The sequence below is a fragment of the Cygnus olor genome, chromosome 2 (genome assembly GCF_009769625.2).
Source record: "Cygnus olor isolate bCygOlo1 chromosome 2, bCygOlo1.pri.v2, whole genome shotgun sequence".
Lineage (NCBI taxonomy): Eukaryota > Metazoa > Chordata > Aves > Anseriformes > Anatidae > Cygnus > Cygnus olor.
Window position 1 is genome coordinate 24795469 of NC_049170.1, and position 25491 is coordinate 24820959.

At 40.0% G+C, this 25491-nt stretch overlaps 1 protein-coding gene and 1 long non-coding RNA gene across 17 annotated transcripts in view; both read left to right on the forward strand.

Moving 5' to 3' along the window:
- Window positions 1-221: 221 nt before the first annotated feature.
- Window positions 222-25491, forward strand: part of AKAP9 (A-kinase anchoring protein 9) — a 113729-nt gene continuing 88459 nt past the window's right edge. For 11 of the 16 annotated variants that reach the window (XM_040548801.1, XM_040548802.1, XM_040548805.1 and 8 more), the window contains exons 1-4: window positions 222-301; window positions 1129-1278; window positions 3363-3499; window positions 3988-4040. In XM_040548801.1, the coding sequence (XP_040404735.1) occupies window positions 3433-3499; window positions 3988-4040 (120 nt within the window). In that variant the 5' untranslated portion in view covers window positions 222-301; window positions 1129-1278; window positions 3363-3432. Of the gene's footprint in view, window positions 302-1128; window positions 1279-3362; window positions 3500-3595; window positions 3684-3736; window positions 4041-25491 lie in introns of those variants that run through there. The other 5 variants (XM_040548792.1, XM_040548798.1, XM_040548796.1 and 2 more) reach the window with 2 other exon arrangements.
- Window positions 17690-19567, forward strand: LOC121065760. Its single transcript, XR_005817297.1, has 2 exons — window positions 17690-17753; window positions 19232-19567. It is a non-coding gene; the product is annotated as an uncharacterized LOC121065760 (long non-coding RNA).

The window sequence follows — 25491 nt, forward strand, 5'->3', positions numbered from 1 at the left end:
GTTCTTACAAAATGTTTATGTAACATGCAGACAGACAATAGGCCAAGTTTGACCTGAAATCTGAGTTGACTTGCACTCGATAACAGCAAATTAATTTTGTAATCCTCCTTCAGCAGAACCTACAGTGGGTCCCTGAAATCATGAAGTTCAACGTTGCGGCAGCCATGACAACAAAGCAGCCCCAGCGCTATGAGGATAACAAAGCAACCCCAGCACTACGGGAAACTGCAGCGCAAATGATGTGCGGTGCAGCTGCAGAGGTAGGGGACAGGTGGCACAGCAGACTGTGGCAAAGGCAGAGGTAAGATAGTCATTAACTCAACCTCACATTCTTTGTTCAAGCTTACGGTGAGGTGGAGCCAAATCATTTTGGTTTGTAAGCACTGTGACAGGTGAGCACTGAGGCTCTGTCTCACTACCAGTAAAATCAGCCATAGAACTCTAATTACATTCAGTGAAAGCAGATGCATGTCCTGAGCAAATAAAACCTTTGGCAGGGTCATCTCTCAGAAGGAGGTGTCTCTTATTTTCACATCACTCAATCCATTCAATGTTCTCTATAATTGAAAGCATTAGCCTGTCAGGTAGGTTTTGCGCAGCAGATCTGGTGTCACAGCAGAACTGTTGGGCTGTGTATCAGAGGCTGCATATCCACTGCTAGGAGAACTACTCCTTTACCACATTATGACAACCAAATGTAGGCATTTATAAGTAGCAATTTGTAGCTCTCTTCAGAAATGTAAAGTGAGATGGTTATTGTGTTGGCATTAGGAAAATATTTGACTGATGTTTTTACAAGCTGGTTTGGGGAATCTTAGATGGTTCAGGTAGGACTTCTGGTTTTTTTTTTTTTGTTGAATGAAATAAATTAGATTTGGGCAGTCTCGTTATTAAGTGGTAATTGCTGATAATTTTGATGCTTGAAAATACACAATATCTGAGTTTCTTAATTGTTGTTAGAGGTTGTGTTATCCATTTAGGTGTGTGATATTTTGTAATTTTTACATCTTATTTACACATGTGATCTATTAGCAGCACATACTAATCTGATAGCCCTCTCTGATTTTGGCTTCAAGGGACAATGACAACATTGGAATTTCCTAACTAGAACTGTGTGATTTTTATCAGACATCGTCCATAGGCTTCATCTTTTGGCTTTGCAGTCCACTGAAGTGATCCTATGAGCGTCACCAGGCATATCTTCATAGAACAGTGAATAAAACAAACAGAATGGACAGGAAGGAGGAAGAGTTTCATTGTTAGAGGAAAATGCTATAGGTAAATGACCTTTGTCATTGTTTACAGAGCAATATAATTAAAAATTAGGTCGCATATTAAAAGTTAGTTCAGAGCAGTTTTTTTACAAACATTTCCAATAATCAATATATTTGTATATAAAAATAAGCCTGGGCCAAAATACCAGTCATGCCTATTTTGGAGAATATCTGATCTATATTTTTACTTCATTACTCTGGTTCATTTCACAAATGCTAATGCTAAAAGCAGTTTACAAGTTTAGCTTGTGTAAATTCAATAAGTGTTAGAAAGTTATTCAGTATTTTAAAGCACTTATTAGAAAGTTGTGCGTTCCAGAATTGCTAGCCTAGTATTAATAGTAAAATAGGAATTTTAACACAGCTGAAATAGGAAATTACACAGCATGTTTTTTTTGTTTGTTTGTTTGCTTTTTTGTCCTAAAAGAGAAAAAACAGTTCTTTTAATGTTGAGAGAATCTGGAAATATTATTCCCTGGGATATTTTACCTAGTAGTAATTTCCACAGTACTCTATTATAGTTCATCAGTTTGCATTTCATGCCTTTCATTGTCATGAATTAAGCATTTAACTAAAATCCATTAGAATTACATGGATATAAGCCTGTGAGAGGAAAATTAGGCCCATCAATCCTTAGCATTAACTTAACCCATTTAATTATGGGATTTGGGGAGTTTGTAATTATCTTATAAATGGGATGTTTACTGATAAAGAAATTAGTATCATAGTGTCATGCATGTGTGAAATTTCACTGACACCTAACAGGTAGTTCTGTGATGGTGGCCTCCATCTCCCAAGAGGAATGTCATTTATATCGAAAAGGTGATCTAATTTTCCCTCAGGGGTCTCTGGGGCTTTGGAATTGCTTGGAAAAAAAAATTAAAATTACATTTGTAGGGACTTTGCATACAGCGCTTTATTTTACTAACTTCAGAACATAATTTAAGGGAAGAACTCAAATTTGTATTTCTATGAAAATGTTTCCCCTTTAATTAATTCTTAATTTCATTTTCATGTGCTGTTTTTTTTTTTTTTTCCTATAACATGCTTTTCCTGTAGTGAAACAGCAGTCTGAGAACTTTAACGGAAACACATGCTTATTTCAAATATGGAACAAAGTATAGCGCAGATGTTTGTAATTCCCTGCCATGGCTGGTGTTTTCCTTTTTTGACATTAATGGTATTCATTTCCTTTTCAACTGAAGGTTGGGGACATCATTTTTTAAATGCACCAACACGCAGTACATCTACTGATCTGTTGACAGATTATTTCATTTTTTCCGTGAAACGTTATATATTTTAGGAGAGTAATTCTTAAACATTTCTGATTGTAGGTTTAGTTTACTTGGGCAGTAATATGGGCACAGAAATTTGCTGCTAGGAGCCCTAATATTTTTTCATCTTGGTCGCGCTTGGTAACATTGTGCAAATATTATTTTCTTTCGGCATTTTTTGGAGTGTGTCTGGTCTTTGCTGGAAAGCTCAAGTAAAGAAAGAACGTGTACTAAATGAACACATACACTTTACTTTTAAATATATACATATTCAGTGGAAAATGTGAATTGTGTTAAAAAGATCATCAGGGCTGAGATCTAAATATATTCAGAAAGACTTTGGATTTTGCATTTATTAAAGTAGTCTGATTCCAAATGCAGAATAAAGCACGTGTTTGTTCACATGCAGCTGCTAGACACCAACCAAAAAAGGCTTGACAGGAATGTGTAAACCGGTGCCATTCATCACACCACCAGAAATGGAACCGACTTCGTGGGTAACTGAAAGGAAAAGCACACCATGAACACCCAGTGCAAATTTGCTATCAGCCATGCAAGTCACACGTTTAGTAGACAATAACCAGTAATAATTAAGTAATACAAAGAGTATTGCTTTGTATCGAAGGACGAGGTATAGAATTGTATTTACATTTAATTGCTGCGTGCCAAATTCCCATTGTGATTAAAACACAACTATTGCAACTTCGCTGACACGACGAGCACGTATTAATTTAAACAGGGGACTACCCATCCTTTGTTGTCATCCCTACACAATGTGACACGCACTCAAAAAGCTTGTTCTTGTATTTCCAAGGTTTAGATCCGCGCTGCACGAGGCTGGAGCCAGGTGTAGGCTCAATACTTAGACAATCAAAACCGCCAAAATGAGCATCGCAGCCACAGGGGTTGGATCTGCGAGGCAGCGGAGGGCAGCAGACCCGCAGAACTCGGGTATTGTTAGCTCAGAATTTTGTATTAAAGCGACGCCAAACAGCAGGCGCCTTTCCAACGGTGTTCTGAGGTGTGAGACGAGGAAGCCCCCCGCCTTTCCCCCCTCCGAGGAGACGCTGGGCCGGTGCTTCCGCCACCTCCCTCAGCGGTGCCCGCGGCTGTGCGGGGCAGAGGCGGCTGTCAGGTCCCCGCAGGGCCCGGGACTGGCTGCCAGGGCGGAGAAACCCCGCCGGGAAGGGAAGGGAAGAAGGAGGGATGGCGGCGGGAGGAGGAGCGGGCGATCCCCACGTCACTTTCCCCGGCCGCGTGTTTACGTGGAGATGAAGATGGCGGCGCCGGTGGCCCCTGCGCGGCCGCTGCCGTCGCCGTGAGGCGGGTTTGGGAAGGGACGATACGGGACGGGACAGCCCAGGCAGGCTGTGCGCCCCGGCTGAGGGCGGAGCGGGCCCGCCTCCCGCCGCCGGTAATGCTCAGCTCTCCCCGCACAGGCGCCATGGAGGACGAGGAGCGCCTGAAGAAGCTGGAGGCTGGAAAAGCCAAGGTAGGGGGCGGCTGCGGCGGGGCGGGGGCGGGGAGGCGGAGGGGCCGGGGCCGGTGGCTGCGGCGGGGGACCCGGCCCGGCCCGGCCCGGCTCGGCTCGGCTCGGCTGGGACCCGCGGCGAACAAAGCCTCGGGGGCGGGGTGCGCTTTGTGCTGCCCCGGGCCCCCCTCCCTCTCTCCGTGCCAGCCGGCGGCCGGGGACGGCCACGTCGCGGGGAGCGCCACAGGTGGCCGCGGCGGGGCGGGAGGAGAGCCCGGCTCCTCGCCGCCTCGCCCCCGAGCCTTTAAAGCCGAGGAGACTCCCTGTGAACCTTCCCGGAGGTTTGCGGAGCAGGCAGCTGCGTCTCAGCGTGCTGCTAATGCCTCTTAGGAGGGGGGATTACGGGCTCCCAGTGCTGTGGTGAGGGGCACCCAGTGGTTATTGAATTATGAGGGGTATAACACCAGCGCCAGGCAGCTGTCACTGCCCGCTGGCTGTCGGGGTCCGAGGCCAGCCCACAGCCTTGCGCCAATTCGGCTTGGCTTGTCCTGGTTTGGTTTGGTTTGGCTCCACAGGTGCTGGCCTCATGGGCCGCACATGGGGCCACCCCACACTGCAGGAACCTCCTCTTGCCCTCAGAGAGAGCCTTGGTGAGGTCAGGGAGACGAGGGAATTAACGGCATCCGTGGTAAGGTGAGGTTAGAGGGAGCGTTTTGATGCCAGCTATTGTCTGGTTCCTTCCAGCAGTCACTGCTCAGTGGCAGGGTTCGCAGCGCTGTAAGCCTGTAATCCGCACTGAGGAGACACGCGCAGCTTGGCAGTGGTCACCAGCGGTAAAAGCAACAAAAAGGCAAGCTAAAGATTAAAACCATGAAATAGCATCATCGTCGTGCTTATGTAGTCCATCCAGGAATGAATGTAGTTGGGCAGGGAAGTGTTACGCTGTGTTACACAAAAACTTTGTAACTCTTGGTGTGTGTCTGTTTCTTTTGAAACTGTTCAAAAGGTACAGTGGCAAACTCTTGTGGATGGTTTATATAGGGCGTTCTTACATGCTTACAGCAAGAATGGTGTTTATGCATCATTAAAATCATGCAATCACAGAATGATTTGGAAGGCACCTCAAAGATCATCTAATTCCAACCTCTCAGCCATGGGCAGGGAACGTACCGTGGCGCTACTAAAAGGTACCGGGACAGATCGGTAGTGCTGGCAGCCTTGTGTTCGGCTGCACTCAGATTGACAAATTAATTCTGCTGCAGAATACTTGAAAGTAGTTCACAAAGGAAATGGATGGAGTAAATTTGCTAATACTACAAACCACAGTGAATAATTTATCAAGAGAACTTACATTTTTCTGTTCCTGTTGGCTTGGTATGAACACAGAAAATTAGTGGCAATTTCTAAAAGGTGAACCAGAAGTTGGGGCTCAAGAAGGAAGCTGTTGCATTCCTGCTAGCTTTCAGAAAAGACATGTGCACGTTTTACTAACTTACTGTTAAGTAGGAACACCATCAATGCTGTTGCACTTCTTCTAGCCTTTTCTGACTGAAATGTGTGGATGTTCTTATAAATATATCCCTGAAGACTTTAATGTTCTGTGCTTTTAAACTTCCCTTGTGGTTAAAGTCATTGTAACTCTTTAAAGCTACATGTGTTTTACATGACAAGGGACTGTAAAAGCAGTGTTAGTATTTCAGATTTCACTGGCATTCTCTATACCCTTCTCCCTCTTTCTTTCTTTTTTTTCCCCCACATGAATAGTGTAATTAAATGTGTTGTACTGTGGAGACTAGGTCTCAGTCTTCCAGTGACAAGTGTCACTGCTAAAGGCAGAAAAGAAGAAATTGTGTTAGCAGAGAATGGAAGTAGGAGTTGCTCCTGCAGCTGCCTTTCTCTTTTTCAAGGATACAAGCACATTCACAGCAGCAAGATCAGTATGCCTCCCAAAATTGCTTGGCTCCATTGAATATTTTCTGCAAACCACAGCAACAAGCGTCCAAAAAACTTTAGAGCCTAACCACTGAATGTTGTTTAAATAGCTGGAAAAACATAATGAAGTATGTGTTGTTGCTGCGCTAAAAGCACAGGCATTGCTATACTTCAGATACCTTGATGCTTCTTCCATGAAAGTATAAACTTTAAATATAAATAAGACATTACATAAACTGTGGAATGAATGTTGTTAATAGGGATGCCAGTAAAAGAGTCTAGTAGGTGCGATGAAGGTGGTAGGTACACTGCTAACAGTGAAGTTGTTATTCTAAAAAGATACTTGGATTCTTAGGCCTTTTTTCCTCTAAATGTAGTGCCAGGTCTCACTATGTGTGTTCTAAGCTGTATGAGCTTCCAGTAAAGCAATCGTTTGGTTATTTTCTGATCATAGCGTTGGGGAGTAGCTGTGGTTTGGTTCTGTGTGAACTTTGTTTTTCTTGATGTCTTCTGGAGATGCTGTCTCCCTACACAAATCTACAGAGAAGCATATTACAAATACGTTTTCTGCAATGGCAGTTTCTTTTCAGTCCTCTTGTAGTATTTTTGGAAATAAGAAGCTGCGTTGTGAATCTTACCTTGACCGAATGGTTCTAAGTGTAGTCCAGGCTGGCAGAACAGGGCTCAACTTCCCCAGTACATCATCTGGAAAATGGAGTAAGCTCTTGATAGGCTCACCAACATCCACGTGTACCTTCTGACTTTTTGAGACTACACCAATCCTTTGTTATGAAATGGTTGCACCGTGCATTGCTGTTCTGTCTCTTACAAACCCACAAAAGCAAGGGAGACATGGAGGCAAACCTAGGAAATTACATGTTGCCTTTTCCAGATCTGTAGTCATCCATTGTCCTTTGCCACAAGATAAATGCGCTGGATATTAACCCGGCCTCAATAAATGTCTGTTTCCCTTACCCATTAAAATGGTGTCTCTGTGGATTTCTTTGTCTTGGATCCTGACCTGATTATGTTGGAGGAAGAAAAGCGTTTGCCTGAATCCAGGAAAGGTGTTTGTCAGACCGGCTGGTTGAGGGAAACAGGGCTGACTGTGGTAGAAGGTGGAAGAGCGAAGATGTGCCAGCAACAGAGATACAGATGCGCGCTGTCAAGTTGATTGGTGCCCCAAAATACAGTGAACTTAGAAATCGATTAGATAACGTTATGTGCCTTGCTTAAGAGATTCTGGAATATTGTTGATGGCCTGAAATAGTGTAGATACACCTGATTTTGCAAAGGACAGGAGAGAATGGTGGTTGGTGTGGTATTTATGTGTGTGCATGCTGTGTGTGCATGCCTGTGTGTGTCAGTTTGCTTGGAAATCTCATGTAATATTGAAGAGGATACTGCTTATGGTAGCTGAGTTTGTTAATTTTATGTACTTATTTAGCAGCTTAGTATCTGTCTTTCTTATCGGGATGTTGCACTATTTTGATCAACTTCCAAATCAATAAGCAGTAGTTTGCTAGTTTTGGAATGAACATGTCAGGGACTCAGATTCCCTTGTGAGAAAGTAGCTATTTTGGCAATCGTTTGTTTTTAATATTACGGTTTTATTTTATATTTAATATATAATCATATCTGAAGGCAGACTGTCTCGCAATTTGACAGAAGCATTCTCACCACATACTTCTGCAGCGCAATGAAACGCACAGCAATTACAACTAGTAAAACTAAGAGATGTGAAGCTATCAACAGAAAGTTTTGTAGAAGGGTCCATTTTACAATACTGAAGGGGGAGTAGAAACAATATGCTCCCCAGCTGTACGTTTTTTCAGTGTAGGAAGGGGTGGGTGGGGGAAAGACACTCATTTACTTTGTAAATTCTCTGAGTTTGTCTAGGATTTCGCTTCTAATGTTAGAAATACATTATTTAATGCTTTTATTTTCAAGAGTTCTGTATATATTTATAATACGTTCTTGCTGCGGTGTTTGAATAAACCATGTAATTGTTGAAGAACCCTAAGAAATAAGGAACTGTCTGGTGCAGTTAAATATTTGAGTGCAGAATAAGCAGTGTGACTGCTTTTGATCTATGCCAGTGAATCACTGTGCAGACGGAACGGTGAAGTTTGTTTGGGAAGTGCTGATGGCACTCAGTGGACAAGTAATACAGGTTGTGTAACTAATTTTACAAGTTATCTTCACAAATTGAAAAGTAAAAGGAAATAATTGCATATTTTGTCTTCTGGTCATGCGCGTGAATATTTCAGGTGGCTGAAGATGAGAATGATGTGCATAATTAAAACAGCATTGCTTAAGTGTCTGAAAATGTTTGCTGTTTGCTTTTTTATACATTGCTCTCTTGAGGGCAAAAAAAGATTTTACATCGTCATCTCTGAGCTCTTCAGATGGAGAAATTTTGGATTTCTCAGAGAAGCTGTTCATTATTATTATTTATTTTTTATTTTAATTAAGACTTAAGCAAAACATGGAATGATTATGCAACACAGTGATTAAAGGTCTAATTTACCAGAAGAACTTAACATACAGATTGTGTTTGTAAAACACAGCCCTTTAAAATGCCCTGTCATTTACAGGAGGAGGGAAAAAAGGCAGTGTTTTACTGGTTACCATGAGCTTTGCATCACGGAAGACAAATTAAATACATTTAAACCTTACATTTCAGTAAAGAGCTGGCCTCCAAACATGCTGCCTTTTGCTTTCAGGTGCAGACTATTCATTTTGTTTATGGTCTGTCAGCTTCTAATAACTTGAACCAAAAGCAATTAAGCAGAATCCTGGAAGGAAGAATTTCCTTTTCAGTCCACGTTTCCTTACTCTGCTTTTCTCTTAAAATAAGAAATCGTACTCAACCATATCTTAAGGTGCTAATTTCACCAAAAAGCCGTTGGCATTACTCTCCCTTTTTATAAACTATGGAGGAGAGCAGTTTTATGGGCTGAATGGGAATGGTGCTGGGCTAGATCTGTACGTGAAGGCGCTGTGTACTTATTATTGGACAAGAGGGGAAGAAACTGTGGGAGAGCCTAGGCTATCTCTGGAGCCACCTGGAAAGTTGTGGGTGAGCTTTGGCTCGACAGATGTGGGTGGATCTGTAAAGAAGCAGGAGGGTGCAGAGAAGCTATGAAAAAGTGCTATAGCAAAGACAAGGGCTTTAAGATGCTTTAGTTGAGGGCAACCTTTTTCTTACACATGAAGGTCCTCACAAACCTATGAGGATCCTGCCGAATTCCTAGGCATTCCTCTTTTATGTTGCAAAGATAATTTTCCTCCGAGGTCGTCCTGAATTTGCACTTCCTCATTCCTCTTAATCTTTTACTTTAATCTGCTTCTCACCTTTGCATCTCTGTCAATTGTAAATGCAAATAGTAGGAGGTGGTATAGCAGGAGAATTGCCTCTGTATTTTGATTATGAACATGAGTAAGCTTAAGGACTGATTTTTTGCGTCGCAGAGAACCACAGATACAAGGACTGAATGTTACCTGGAGAGAAAATGTCTTGTTTTAAAGCTCTTGAGTAAAAGCAGAGAGGGGAGAAATTGCCAAGAGTGAGAGAGGAACAAGAACCAAGGTGTTACTTTGCTGTGTGTGACTTCATTTTTTTGTTTGGCACGGTGGATGATATCTCTGCATTTTATCATGGAAAAGATTTGTGTACATCTGAGATGTAAATGCATTTTGGATAATTTATTGCTGCTGGGATGATGAATAAGCTTGAATGAGATATCAAGCTGAAAGGTAATCTGCGAAACTGTCTTCAAGATGTGAATCTTACTTCTACTAGCAGAAAAAAATGGTATGACTAGGGTTTTTAATAGAACTTAATTGTTCGCTTAGATAATAGAGCTACCTGCTCTCTGCAGCCTTCTCAGTGATCTTTTTTCCTTTTTTTTTTTTTTAAGAAGAAAAAATAAGTTTAATTTTTCTCCATTGTGTTCAAGTTTGTTCAAGTTTCTTCTGGACTTTATTGGGTCCTCATAAAAATAGGACTTGAATTGAAATCTTGGACTAGAGCTCCTTTTTTAGTTGGCGTTACTAGGATTCTTCCTTTTTCTAGGCATATTCTCAATTTTTCTTTTATTTCCTAGGTTTGAGCCCCATTTCACTCACTCCAGAGATCTATCCTAGCTTTTGATACAGGGCTTGGTTGTTTATTATAAATGTTATTGTCACTATACCTTTTATTCAGAGCTCTAAACTAGCTGTCTCCTTGTAGTAGCGATGCAAGGTAGAGTAAGTTTGAAGTATTACTTGCTTTGTTCTGAGGATACGAATAAATAGCTCTTCAAAATAACCTTTGTTCTATACCTAGTTTAGAGAAAATTGGTCATTAATTCAGGATGCCCAGTGAATTTCACAAAAATTGAGAAATAAGACAGCACAGTATTGTTAGAAGCACAATGAAACAAGAAATTACATTGTAAAAAGGCAATTTCAAGTATTTTCTTGCTGCTTCATGTGTAAAAAGAAGGAATTACAGGAAAAAAAAAAAAGCACAAGCTTGCTCTTTTCTTCTAATCAAGACTTTCTTCATTTTGGTACTAGTCTCTCCCTCGTTGTTATGGTCTGCTTTCCAATTGCTTATTTTCTCAGTAGGGATGTTGCAAAAGCAAAACAGAGTTGACTGCAACATTTGTTTCCCTTGGTAGAACAGTGTCTAGACAAGTTTGTTTGTTTATACTGGTTTGGAAATAAGCATGATGGTCAGGACCACAAATTCTTCCTAAAGTGCTTTCTATAAAGTACATCTGATATTTCAAGGGAAGTAAGGCCTTTTGACGTATGTAGATTTTACCAAAAACCCCTGTGTGATGTTGGTTGTTTTTTTTTTTTTTTTTTTTCCCAACAGGAAATAGCCTAACAGATAGGTGCTTTTAAATATTCGTTTACAGAGATATTAATTACAGATTAACGTATGGTTACTATAACATCTTACTCTTCATAATAGTGAAAAATATGATAAAAATGAGGACAAAAGAAAAAAGGTGTCTGAAGTAGGTTCAACTTTGTTAATTTGCCTTATTTGCAATATAAGGTTATGTACTAGCAACGTAATCTTTGGGAATCCTACTTTATGAGCTGAAAGGGCTGTCTTAAATCTCTGCCCCACAGCTAGAGATTTCAGTGTATTTTTTTATGTATTTGGTTCGAAAATCATTTAGTTACTAGTACCAGTTGATGTGACACTTCAAATTTGCAAAGACACGGGATCACAGTTCAGTAAAATCCATCTGATAATTGCAGTCTTTTGCTATTGAAACAAAGCAAATAGATCTTAAAATCTATCATGATGAAGTGCTTGCATGTTGACTGCAAAGTGCTGGCACGTCACATTGTGTTGATGGCTCTTCTTTTCCTGTTTCTTAAAAGAATTTTTAATCTGCATTTTCCACATTTTTTTTTGAGGCCAACATGTGATGTTGTAAACTCTTTCCTACAGCCAGTAGAAAAAGGAGAAAAGTATGCATAAAAATTGTAAGTTTTCTTAAAATTCTTGTTTTTTTAGAAGTATGGAGTCAGCCTTTCTGCTTTCCCCTCTTCCATAAAGAGACCCCCAGAAGCTTGCAGGTAGAACACATTCAGTAGCTGTCAGCTGGGCAGAAGACCGTGAGAGTCTGGAAACCAAACACCAAGCTCAGGAACGTGGGGGGAAGCAAGCAAGCCACAATTGTAATAACCCGAAGATGTTGCCTCATCACAAAACAAAGAGGTGATAGCCTTGTGGACCATGCTCCTAAACCTCAAAACTTGGTGAAATTTTAAGACTCTCCACAATAAGAAATAATAATTTTAAAGAGGTTGTATACCGTTTGGTGATGTTTCCAGGGGAGAACATGCATTTGATGAAAACTGTACTGCAAGGGCAAAATTACAGAATATCTCTAAAACTACGATCCTGAGCTAAGGAACCAAGGAGATTCGCAGAGCTGAAGAGGCAGAGGAGATGGGATTCTGGGACTGAGTATGTTTCTGTGCAAATATTTATAAAATGAGTGTTACAGAGAATGAGCAGAGTAAGTTGCAAAAGAGCTGACTTTACTGGTAAGCTGTGAAATAACAGAAATGGTTCTCTCTTTATGCTAGTTTTGTTTTCTGAAGCTTTTACTCATCCTTGAACTTTTACTTCACTGTGAGGAAGTCTCCTGTTTCCAGCCACAAAACAGCAGAAAAATATATAAATGTTCCTAAACCCATTTATGTTGTCTAAGTGAGGCAACTGACTTAACGTTAGTACCATACATTGAGAATGTATATTTTCCTTTAAAAGGTAATGGTAGATATTTGTCTTTTAAGAAAACCTTGTCTTCATATATTTGTTAGTATATTGTGACAGCTAGTGTAGTTTGGTGTGTTTGAAGAGAGAATGGAAAACCTGATACAAGACTCTTCAAAGGGGAGTGAGTTTCCTAGATTTTCTTCGTTACTTGGAATATATTCTAAGAACTCAATTTCACTTAAAAAAAAAAAAAAAAAAAAAAGGTCAAGTCCATAGACAAATAGTCTGGAATCTTGTGAGCAATATCAATGCCTTTGTGAGCCCACGTTTCTCTCACGATTCAACAGTGTGTGTGTAAAATAAATAAATGAATGAATAATAATACAAGCCTGTCAAAATAATACAAGCCTGTCAAGTCTTGCATACTGAGCATGAAATTCATGCAGTTGGTTCCTCCCTTACATCTGCTCGGCTCCTCGCAGAGCTGTCTCTCACAAACCTACTGTGTTTGGGGGCTTTATTCTCACTCTGTCCATTCAGTACCAGACATGCCACATGGTATGAATTCATATAAAACTAATATAAACAAGGGGGGGAAATGATGAAGTGCAGCTGAGTGGGACTTGTTCTAAGTATTTTACAGTTTGTTAAAAAAGAAGAAACAGAACCTTAATTTATTTTAAAATGAAAAATTGAAACTTTATTTAGTTTCTACCCGGAGTTAGAGCACAGAGGTGGCCAGAACTTCTTCCAATATCTTTCTAAAAAATGTATCTAAATTCTCCAGGCTATTTTGAAAATCTCAACGCTTATCTTGGTGAAAAGATTGCCTTCTGTAACTGGTTGGATGTCGTCGCATCACTTATGTTTATTAGTAAGAAGTCTCTGTTACTACTTGGTTGGCTTGAACAGAATTTAAACTGCTGCTCTGTAGCTGTAAAGCTGATTGTCGTGTTGCCAAGGATGTAACCTCTCAAATTCGGTATCAATTTCATGTTGCTGGTCGGCTTGAAAAAGCTGATAAGCTTGTGTTGGTTATCAATAAAGACTTACTTAGATGTTGTCTGTTTGTGCTAAAGGTGCCTTTTTCTTTCAGATTTCTTACTTAATGAGAAAGTAAATGTGAGCAAAATTATGCAGGTCTTACTGTGCTTTATTCTTTTATATACTGTACCTTTAAATTAGTTTCCTTGGCTTTTGATCTTTAAAAAATTATATCAGAGAGATAATTAAACATGTGAAGTAGAGGGGAAAAAAAGCTAGATGCATTCTACATTAATGCAAAAAGTTTTTTGCTATTTTATATATATATATATATATATGTATGTATTTCTCGTAGGAGGAAAAAGGCTGAATTTACAAGATTCAGGGTAATATAAGCAGTAGATATTTACTCAAAGTAAATCAATAATTGATGTTTTTTGCAATAAATGTTCTCTCCTGCCCTTTTCAGCCAAGCTCTAATAAACTCTTCTTCCTCCTTTAGTGTATAGACTAAATGTTAGAGTGCAGGAGGAAAGAAGAACATGCACTGCTGTGAGGTGCAGGAGTCCTGCAGGTCAGGAAAAATATGCAGCGGGCTACAGCCCCTTTCTTGCAGCATCAACACAAACAAGAAACGACAAATGCTTCTGTGATTTAAGTTTTCTTGCATTAGCTCATTGAGAAGTCTGGACAAAGCCTCTTTAGAAACAGATTCTTTCTGTGCATGTCCTTAGGTGCCTCAGTCTCTCTGCATCTTTAAAGCACTATACTCAAGGTATGGTTGTCTTTTAAGTTAATTAGTTAGAATATGCAGTTGACTATGTAGAATACATTTTGGAAGAATGAATTGTGTGAGCTGAAGGAATGGAGTATTGATTGGGATATCCCACAAGAAGGAGCAATTGCCCGACTGTATTTTTCTTCAAAACAGTCAGGTGTGTTTTGTTTGTGTTTCTTGTAGATTTCTAAACAGTATTCATGATTTGTAAGAAACAGCTGATTCCCTCCTTCCCTGACTCCCCGGAAACTACAATGAGGTTTGGTAACAAACCATAACCAAGGCTGTAGTCATCAGCAAGACTCTGCTTCTACTCATCAGAAGGTCTCAAAGCACTGGAAAAGATTGCTTCTTAAAGGAAAGAGGCTAGTGTAAATGAATTGGTATTTAGTCCAAATTCAATATTACCGTCCTTGGGGATCTGTGCAATTCTTGATAAGAGTGTGCCTCTTTGGGGCTGATTCAGACAGAACTCCTTGCTGACCTTGCTGAGAGTCAATGTGGTGTTAAGACTTTTTGACACTGATCTGATCTTATAAACTAACTGAAGACTTGATGTAGATAAGGTCGTCATTTGGTGGTTACAGCTAAATGAAAAATTGCTCTTAGGATTATTTTTGTTTTAATGTCTTTATCTCAAAGTGGGTGGTCTTTCACGCAGAATCTTTCAGGGGGCTGTGTCACTCTGTCTTCATTATTGGCTGTGGAAAGAATGCAGGGCTGTGTGTATACAGCACTAAACTGAAGTGGGTGGCACACACTGAAAAGCTTAGAATTCAAAATAATCTTGACAAATCTGGTTACAAAGGGACGTGTAAGCAATATTCAAGGTCTTCGTCATCTCTAATGATGAGGACTGTCCTTGGGCTTTCTGGCTCCGTGAGTCTAATGGCAGAATTGGAGGGGATGAAGCATTGTGTGTGATACAGAAGGGACCGCTTAAGCAAATCTGATCTACAAAAATGTATGGGACTGAAAGTGGTGTATACAAGCATACTGACAGGAGCTATCTGCTATTGTTGCAAAGCTATTCCCTGCTGTCTTTGAAACATCATGGTGATTATGAGAATCTAAATAAGCAGGAGGAAAGGGGGGAAAAATCAAACCCATCTGCAAGAAGGGCAAGAAGGAGGATGTGGGGAGCTGTAGGGATATCAGCCTAGCTGTGGTCTTTGGGATGATTATGGAGCAGATCCCTCTGGAAGCCATGTTCAGGCACATGAACGACAAGAAAGTGATGGGAGTTTATCAAGGGCAAATTAATTGTCTTCTACAATGAACACATTGATTCTCAGCAAGGAGTTCTACAGTGGCTAAATGGACAGGGAGGGAACAGTGGATGTTGTTTATCTTGACGTTAGGAAAGCATCTGATATGATCTTTTACAAGGTTTTTGTAACCAACCTGTTGATAGGTGGCTTGAGTAGGTGGACTGCAAGGTGGGTAGAAAATTGTTGGGACTGCTGTGCTCAGTGCTAAGACAAGGTCCAGCTGGTGGCCAGTGGTGTTCCTCGCCTGCTGAATCTGAGGCCAGTCCTGACTGATGTGCTTATTAATAACTGGAGAACAGGAAGGAGTGTGCCTTCAACAAGTTCAGGAATGGTGCCAAGTTATGGAGAGCAGTTAATGAACTGAAGCACAGGACGTGTTTTCAGAGAGACCTGGACAGTGTGGAGAAATGGGCTGACATCAAACTGAAGCAGGGTGGAAGATGGCAGAGGAAAGCTCGCATGCTTTCCCAGTGGGAAGAAGGAAGAATTTCAAGTTTCCATGTTGATACTTGGATGTAACAGTAGTTTATGGGATCCTTCATGGTTTTAAAACAAATGTGATATTGTGTGATCTGATTTGAAGTCAGGGAAGGGAGAGACAATGTTACCATTTTCCAGAAACTGGAGCTAGAAATACAGAATACTACAGTATGTGCTATATCTGCAAAGACAGGCTGCCTATATTCTGTGCCGGCGATGAGTTTGCCAGGAGGCTAGCGTGATTCCCTCATGCAGATAGGCTCTGTATGTTTGCTGGCCAAAGGTCAAGTCCTTTGTGAAAAGATTTCCACCAGCACCCTGTTTCCGCATCTACATTGAGTTCTTCTTTTGTAGAAATGTGTGCTTTTTTTCTTTTTTTAAACAAACACCAACACGTTTAATGACTGTCACTTGTGCAATTTTGTATAGCCTACAATTAGATTCTTCTTAACTTTCTGAAGTAATAATTGTATTCAATGGTAAGAATAAATCAACGTTAAAATACATTATTTGACCTGCCTTAGATTCGTGGAATGATAGAATATTTGGGGTGGATGAGACCGCTGGAGGTAGTCTGGTCTAACCCTGCTCACAGCAGAGCCAGCTTCACAGTTGGGGTGGATTGCTCAGGATTGTAGCTCATCTGGTTTGTACATCTGGCAGGGGATAGTGTGTTTAAACCTCAGCGGTGTGACACATTTAAGTAAACTGGTCAGTTACAGTTGGTTATAATAGGGTAATACTTCCTAAAATAGGGACTTGTAGTGGTTAGAGTAATATCATCTCTTAGGAAATAAAGGTGATCTGGTAGCATATGCACTGATTTCTTTTAAAATATTTAATCTATTACATTAAGAATGAAATTAAAACAAAGTTACTAAGTCAAGTATTCTAATGTAAAGAACTACCAGCCTGAAGTTTATGTGGATGTAGAGGTGATATTGATTTAGCTTCTGTTTCCAACAACTCTTTCCAACAGAACCTGTCCGTATTCTGTGTGCAAAATGGGCAGTGCTCAGGGAGCAATGCAGCTGGCCATATTTATCTCTCCGTTATCTAGAGGAACTTGTGTATTTAATGCTTGGTAAATCAATGCTTGTCATTTTTCTATTCCTTACAGTCTTTTATAGGATGCTTATTGCTAGCATTATAGAGGCCTTTTCTCTATAGAGAAGAGTCAATCATTTTGTTATTCTTTAAAAAGAAAAAATACTTTGCGGAAATTTGTCTTCTGTTATTACACACCTGTGAATGTGCCTGTGTTAGTATTCAAATCTGAAGAAGTTCTGACTCTTGCCAACACCATGCTCAGTCTTTCTAAGCATGTTTGTTACTGCTAAGCATATCACATATTTCATGCATTTCACAGCACTGTTCTGATATCAAATCCCATGTAAGTAGTTCGTATTTAGGATCCTATACATAGAAACATGAGAATCACTTCTTCATGAAGGTTTACGTCTGCTGTTTTTGTAGTATTAGAAGACCAATCTTTACAAAAATGTAAAATGTCAGCCTTAACTCTTAAATGCATTAGACAATTAGTAAGCAGTGTCTGTGTCACAAATATAACTTGCGGTTGCCAGTAATTTGATGGACAAGCACTGTGTGGCGATACTGGCAACTGTTGCTTTCGCATACTTTTGTATTTTTATAGCTGGCTTCTAACTGGCAAGCACAGATGGCCATAGATCGTGATTTTTTTTGTATGTTTTTGAATTTGAGAAAACATTTGTACAGTTCTTTTTAAATTGCATTATGTAAATATCATATGTTAACTACTCTGTTTTTTTTTTTATTATTTTAATCCCTAAGCTTATAGCATGGGATTTTGGAACCAGCTATTTAAATATTTTGTTAATAATATAAAAGGCTTCTATGCCCGGCTTTTGCATAATTGAATATTTGCTTTCAAGTAATTTCTTTAAGTTATCACTGTTATTTTGTCACATTAGTAACTTTTTAAAGTTGTTGTGTCCTGTTCATCAGGTTGGACACTATCAAGCCTTTCTCTTGCTGTTAATGAAGGATGTTCTTCCACTAAGTCAGAAGTGAGTGTTTCAGTGGTACTTCGTGAAATGGTATATTCTGTGTGGTACATTCTTACCTGGAGGAAACCTCTCTTTCCATCTATCATCAGAGAAACGTACATTTCTGTTTAGCCTTACTTAGGGCTCAGGGAGTAGACTCAGTTTTTTACCGCGTAGTGGTCTAAGAATGTTTTCCTAAGCTTATTTTTTGTGGATGGGCAGCATGCGAAGAAAATTACTGAGAAAGAGATTTACTATCTTTTTGGCTACTACTAGCCAAAAGTAAAGCCAGTAAGCCAAAAAGATACTACCAGCTTGTAGTATTTAGTAACGAGGTTGTCCTGGATGCTTTTTAGACTATTCCTATTCTGTAAGACTTTTCTCTTGACCTGAATGAACAGGCGTAAATGCCTAACCTGTTACAGCATAGCAATTGTTTTCTGAAAATAAATTGTTATCCTGAAGGAATTCCAGGGGATTAATCAAATGAGTCTCCAGCAGCTGATTTAACTATATATAGTTAAATAGTTGATGTAAGTATATGCTTGTTAACGAACAGGTGCTAAACCAGTTGTTTTAAGAAGTAACTACATAAGCAATGCTCAGATTGTTGATAATTATTTTTTTAGTGTTAGAGGCAACATGCTTACTGATGTGTCTGACTGTGCTGCTTTCCAAAAATTCAAGTTCTGAATGAATTAATTATTTGATGCCTATATTTGTTCCTTCTGTTGCTACTGTGCAGTAACACAAGTTTTCTTTGGAAGCCCAGCTGAAACCTGTTACCTGTGAATGTCCATTGCTTTGTTCTTTATTTCCCGTTCCTGTGCCATATGGTATTCACTTGTACACCCTGATTAAATAATTTATTGTGAACACAAAGTACTGCTCTGTAGTTGAGAGCAAGTTGAATTAATCCTGGTTATCACTCAATTGACTGCACTGGGCTTATAGAAGTTAACTGCAATAAGTGTAGAGCCTGACATTGTAATTTTGTTGAATCAAACAGTAAAAAAGAAAAAAGAAAAAAACGGTCATAAAATTGGAAGCTAGTGCATAATTTTAATACTTTTGTAGCAAGTAGACATTCTCATTTGCCTTCTGTTCAGGAGGCTGTCACCTACACTTCTAAAGCAGCAACTGTTTTAGCTAATTGACCCTCATCTAGATTTACATCTCGTTTAGGGCCCTATGCTGTAGTGCACTTACTGTCCTTGAATGGCTGCCGTAGCTGAAGTTACCTGGAGCTGTATGCGGATACAAGCATACCCCGGGGAGCTGGGGCCAGTCGGGCTGTGGCTTGCTAGCAGCTAGCACATACTATTTATTACATTGCTGAAGTACACTGCGTTTGTGTGTGGTCATAAACGTGGTGATGTATAGAAAATCTTTGCAATGGTACAGTCAGTGACTAGGTTCTGCGACTTGTCTGAAGACTGCGATAACACCTAAGGTTGGTTAGGGCCTTAGAATTTATATTGATGGTTTTGTTTCTGCAGGGCTGTGAGATACCAACTTCATACAGTCCAAAGAACAGTAGAGTAACTCTATGGAAAGCAACTCATGCTTTTAGAGTATCCAAAATCTTCATATTAAAATTCATTTTCAAGAGTTGATATCCAAACCTATCTGATGGGTGAAGATTTTCAAAACACTGTCATGAGGTGTGAATGCATGCTGAACACACGGTATGGCAAGACAGTGAAGTTTTTAAGTTTGACTTCAAGAAGTTTGTGAGAAAATTATATGACTCATGTTGGAGACAAACAGTGTAACAAAGTAAGCAATAAAACTTTTTTTTCATGTTCTTTTGTAAGAATAAAATGTAACTGAAACATTTGAGTCTCCTTTGTTAAAATTTATTTTACCAGATTTTAGCTCTGACCGGGGATTTCTTGGCTTGGGCAAGCTGGATAACTTTTAAAAAGTCTTAAGGGAGGAGATAGAAAAAAAATTCCTTGCTGAGCGCAGAAAAATTTTCTGTGTTAACACTGTGATAATTCCTTCTCTTTCCCCACCTCCCCTCCAGACATTGTTTCAAAGGTTGTAGGACGTTGAGGACTGAGTTTGTCCCTATGCCATTGTTATTTCAGCCTGGCTGAAGAAAGCTTCAGAATCCAGTTTTTTATTAAAGCTGGTGTTATGCGTCAGCCTTGTGGAACAAAAGGAGTGTGTTGCTGTCAGTGCGTAACCTCCTCTGTGGTTCCCTTTCCCTGCCCATTATTACTGACCCTTTGAAACTGGTCAGAAGCATAGGACACAGCGTGCCTTTTGAGAGAGCCACCCGACTGGTCATCTCCCTCTCTGGAGTGAGAGGGGCTATGCTTTATCTCAACTCCCAGGGCCTGCATGCAGCAAAGACATCCTGTGTGTTTCAGGCCTCTTGCACACGTGATCTGTGCTTTTTAGAGCAGCACGAAACAAGCTTTCTATTTCCCTCTCATTTTGTCAGTGACAGCTTGGCCCGATCTTCTTATTTTCTCTTCACTCTGGGGAAGTACAGGACCCAAGCAGGTCGGAGGTTTTTTCACCCTCTGTTTCAAGTCAAGGCAGTTATATAGCACTCAGTACAAGAACAATAAAAAGCTGATAGGAGCAATATAAAAACCAACATGTATGTAGTAGTAGGTTAGTAAAGAGCCCAAGTGGGCAATTTCTTTTAATTGGACTTTTCCCATAGCAATCCAGCACTGAAACGTGCTTGGTGCAAATGGGTCTCTGCCATTGTAACCTGCCTTGAGAGCATTTTCATACACTTAACTTTCATTGCTTACCCAAGAAATAACCCAGCAGTAATTAACTTAGCTGCTCCTCGGTCTGTTCCTATTTAGATTCTTGGGACAGAGGAGACCAGACCAGATCAGAACCACACTAATTCGGAGGCTTTCCAGCTCATGGAGCCATCTGGAGGGGGTTCATTCGAGTTCAGTGCCCTTGATTATTAGCACTGGCAACAGTACTGTCTGACTCAATACAGACTGCTAAAAAGATGGAGAGAATTACTCTACCTGCTGTTCCTCTCACTATTGTGAGTTGTCGTCCGTGGTGCTTCGGCTATAACTGTAAGTTGTGGTGGTCCCGCTGGCTTTGTGCAGGGTACTGCAAATGAACAGCTGTCTCTGAAGCTGAAAGACTCAAGCTTATATTTAGGTACAGGCTGTAACACTTCTTTTGTAAATTTTCAGAGTCTTACTGGCATCCTCTAATGCTTGTGAACCACTTAAGTCTGTAAGAAGACATTTTAAGGTCTTGCACTTGTTAGTTGGGTAAATCTGACTGAATGCAGCATGCAAATGGAAATGAATGGAAATACCTCATTCCTGGGTGATTATTTTCTTCTTCATTCAGCCTAACCTTTCCCATTTAGTAAATTCAGCATCTGTTGAAAGGAACAAATAAACTAAAGCTTCATTTGCCTCAGAAGATTACCATATTGAAACTTACAAAGAGCATTAATTCTACACTAACAGTACAATTATCGGAATTCCAGCTATGTGGTATAAATCTTTAACGTAATTTTAAGTTGCTTGCTCAGTTACCTTCTTTCTGTAGGTTTTTATCTCAGGAATTGGAAAGAGTTATGATACTCTCCTGCTAGTTGATCAGAAGAATAGAATAAATCAAAGATTTTTTGGGTGACTTTAAATCAACCACTAGAAAGAAGTCTTTTCATCCTCTGTATTTGATTATTTTCCATTCATCTCACTCCCAGTCATTCTTTCCTTAGTATAGGCATCAGGAACCGGGAGTCTGTAGGCAGCATTGTAAACTTGCCTATCCTTCATGAGCGAGTGCTTTTGCAATGCAACCTTCAGTGCTTAGGTCTGTTGCAAATATGACCAAAAAATAATAAAGTGCCACTTTCTTCTCTGATACAGTTACCGGTTATCCCGTTCAACACGTTTAGGGGCAGACTGTCATGCTTTTACAAATGTGGCCAAATAGGCAATGAGTTTTCAACAGCCTAGGTGAGGCCCTATTGCCTACATCTCCTTGTTGTCATCTCCCAGACTGTCTTCCTTATCCCCTTTTAGGGCCTCTTGTTAGCTGCCATAAACATGTTACTGTATATTGGAATAATAAAGTCAGCTCACAGGTGAGAGAGCTCTCTCAAGGGTGAGAGATTCCAGTAGGCATTTATCTATTCCACTGTTCCCTGAATAAATGAATAACTTGAGACTTGAACCAGAGCAGATCTCCAGCTTCTGAATGATACCTAGAATTCGAATTCAGATTGGCCTTTCTGGTTTGTCCTTGGCTTGCAAGACATCTAAGACTTCATGGGATTTATCTGTGCTTCATAATCCCAACCCAGCTCTCTGCTTTTTGACCTTCCTGTGGCATTGTCTTTGTAGCACTAATTGCTTAGCTGTGGTGAAGGGAAGTTGTGACCTATTATGAGGGCAGATGAATCTTAATTATTTCTTCATGTTTTAAGATGAAACAGCAGTCAGTCATATTCCAGATATTTTGGCTTCACTTAATCGTTCACAGTAATCGTTCGAAGTTTTATCTCATTAGCATTTGGTGATGAGGATTCAGAGCATCACAACTGGAAAGGCCAGAGCCTTTCAACCAAAGGTCCATTTGTGATCTCCAGTGGGTCTCACGGTGTGCCTGGCTGTCGTCTTGCACTCGCGGTGAGAGTCATCTTGATTCTGGGACATACGGTGGTTGTGATTTGTATGACACAGCTTGCTGCAACGCATGTTATATATCCAGATGCAGTGCAGAGCAGACTCTTCAGTGTTCACCCCATACACAGAATAAATGCCACTTTCTCAGTCAAATTTGTGGCTCTTTTCTTTTGGCAAGTCCCAGGCAACATCTGCCAAAGGATGCTGTTTCAGTTTTGCCTGCCCTCCACGCACTTAGTTGCAGATACTGCTCTGCTGGAGAATTTCAGGCTGCTAGATAGAAGGCTTAAGATACACTCTCTGCTGTTAAGTGCAACGTTTACATCAAAAGATCGTGTCTAGGAGTTGTTTGTTGGTTTCACTTGGCATTTTTCCTTTTTATTGTGAGATCATGTTCTATAATAACAAATGGTATTATTGCTATCAAATTCTGTTTTACGAAACAGGATTTTGTGGGGCCATACAGCAACTTTAGTCCTGAAATTAGTGTACAGACAGTTGTATTCTTGTCTTCGTCATTTGCTACTGGCAGTAGCCATTTCAAAGGGGTTTCTCTGCATTGTTGCGAGGGTGTTTTGGTGGCTTATGTTTAACTTGCTCTCCACTGGGACTCCCAGGTTGTCTTCAGGAGAGCTACGTGCCAGGCCAGTCAGTTCCCAGCCTCTTATTGCCATAATTACATCCCAGGTGCAGGACTTGATGTTTATCTTTCTTAAACCTCCTACAGTTGTTGGCTTTGTCTTTCGTCCTGTTGAGGTCTCTGTTTGGTGGCACTTCCTTCTGGGGTATCTGTCTTTCCTCCAGTTTTATGTCATCCATGAACTCGGTTAAGGTGCATTCAATTTCATCATCCAGATTATCTATAAAGGTAATGACCAACATAAAACCAAGTATTGAACCCCGGGAAACTCCACTTGTGCCTGGCTGCCAATTTGACTTTGAGCCATTAACCACTGCTCTGAGCTATAGACAGCAAGATTCAGAAGTTCTTGTCTTCTTACACCGACTGAGTGATCCAAAGGAGGTCTAGTCCAACACGATTCGTTTCTCTGGATACCAGACTGAGAACTTCTGACTAAGGGCAAGTCCCCTTCTGTGAGTTTATTACATTCAGCTGAAGTTTAAGTGGTATCTGGAACATATTTCAAAATGATAGTAGATATGCAAGGCCACGATGTGGCTCTCTCCTCATGCTTCTACTGTACACTGTAAAAAGGAAAAAAGGAAAATTACTTGCCCATAGCAGCTTTTTCGAGGTGCTTTTTTGATTCCAGTCTGTAAGTTCATAGCTCATCCTTCTATACTTCTTTATAAATAAGTTTATTTGTTTGTTTGTTTAAAAAAAAGAAGTAGAGGATCTGTACTTAAGACTTGTGACAGATGAGCAGACCCTGCTCCTTCTGTTAAAGGTGTGAAAGGTGTGTATGCAGCACTGAATCTGAGACAAGTGTTTGATGTTGGTAAATTACAATTCAAAGCAGTAATGGTTGTTTGCAGGTACACGAGGTATAACCATATAACAATGCTTGTACAGGATGTGCTATCTATAAACTTATTTAGCAATTGTCAGTTGTTTTTTAAACAATAAATACAGCAAATATTATTTACCTTTCTTCATAGCAGCCTTCTTCAGAGGCAATGTGCAATTTCAGTTCTTGTTAACTGCAGCAGCTCTGCAAATGTGATGACCTGGATCTGGTGCACGGTATGAGAACATTAAGGAGTCACAAGCAATCATAAGGCAACAAGCAGTTGTAAATGGGGCTTGAAGTGTTTCTGTTTTAAAGACTTCCATCTATATCAAATAAAAATGTAGCTATTTATGTTTTATAAATGTAATATTTTATAATTTCCTGAATTTTATTCAGTATTTTCTTGTGCTGATATGTGGGCAGTGATTGCATGTTGCTGCTTTTGTTCAGATATTTTATATATTTAGTATTTAAGGAGACATTAAATTTTGCACACTGTTTGAGACAAATTTTATTTTAACATTCATTTCTCCACTCAAAGTAGTTCAGTCAGACCATATTCAAAATCAAACGAGTACAGCACATCCCAGCAATGTAGATTTCTGGCACAATTACCAAGGGTCAGCATGTGCTGAAGATAGTCATTTTACTGCTATAATTAAAAGAACAGCATTATTTATTTATTCAGCTATCGCAATTGGGATGGTTTACACAACTAATCCCCACCATTCTGCAGGTTAGTGCCCTTCTTTCCCAAGAGCATTTAGTTCCTAGCAGCAGTTGATTCTCCTCTGCTTTCCTGCCAGTTGGAGGATATCAGCATTTAAAAGCTAAAGTAATGGTGTACCCCAGGTGCTTCAGCTGAAATATTCAAAGTAAGTGGGGGGAGACGTGGAGTAATTCAATTGTCCTTGAGATACACATCCAATTTTTTAGACAAATAAAGACTGTAAGGCTGCTTTAAAAAAGGCAACTTGAAACCTTCTGTGGTGGAAAGTTAAGTTGAGAAAGAGAGTTCTTGATCAGTGGCACAACGTGTCTTTTATTGTTTATTTATAAATAAATAAAAGCAATCAGTCAGATTAAATTCAGATTCTGTTTTATTTCTGTGTGGTATTTGGGCAACCTTGTTGGGGGTTATAAATCGAAAACTTTTTTTTTTTTGAGGTAAATTTAGTCTTTTAGGAGAATATAGTAATGTTTTCAGAAGGTAGATCTGTAACATTCACCAGTCGTACTTTTGAGAAGCTACATCTATGCGTCTTTTTGTTCTTAAGCTTTGAAGTCAGGAGGAAACTCCCTTTTTCTGTTTAGAATTTGTGAAGTTTCTAAACTTGAATAAGTTCCTGTGGAATAATGAAAGGTACAGATTTTAAAAATAAAAAAAAAAAATCATGAAGTTGAACTAATTAGAGAGGAAGTGAGTATTAAATACGTAGGTGAGCATATTTGGCTCAGCAAATCTTCAGGTCCTCTGTAAACAGAGCAGAAGCCATATGCTGAGCTGTCAGTTGTCCTAAGGCTGGAGAGGAGGCTGAAGAAACCCACGGAGTAAGCAAGTAAAAGCATAAACTAGCCAGAAGTCAGACCTGATCTGCAAGCGACCCGTTTATTTCGATTATGGCCTCTCAGCTTTCCTGAGGCCAAACG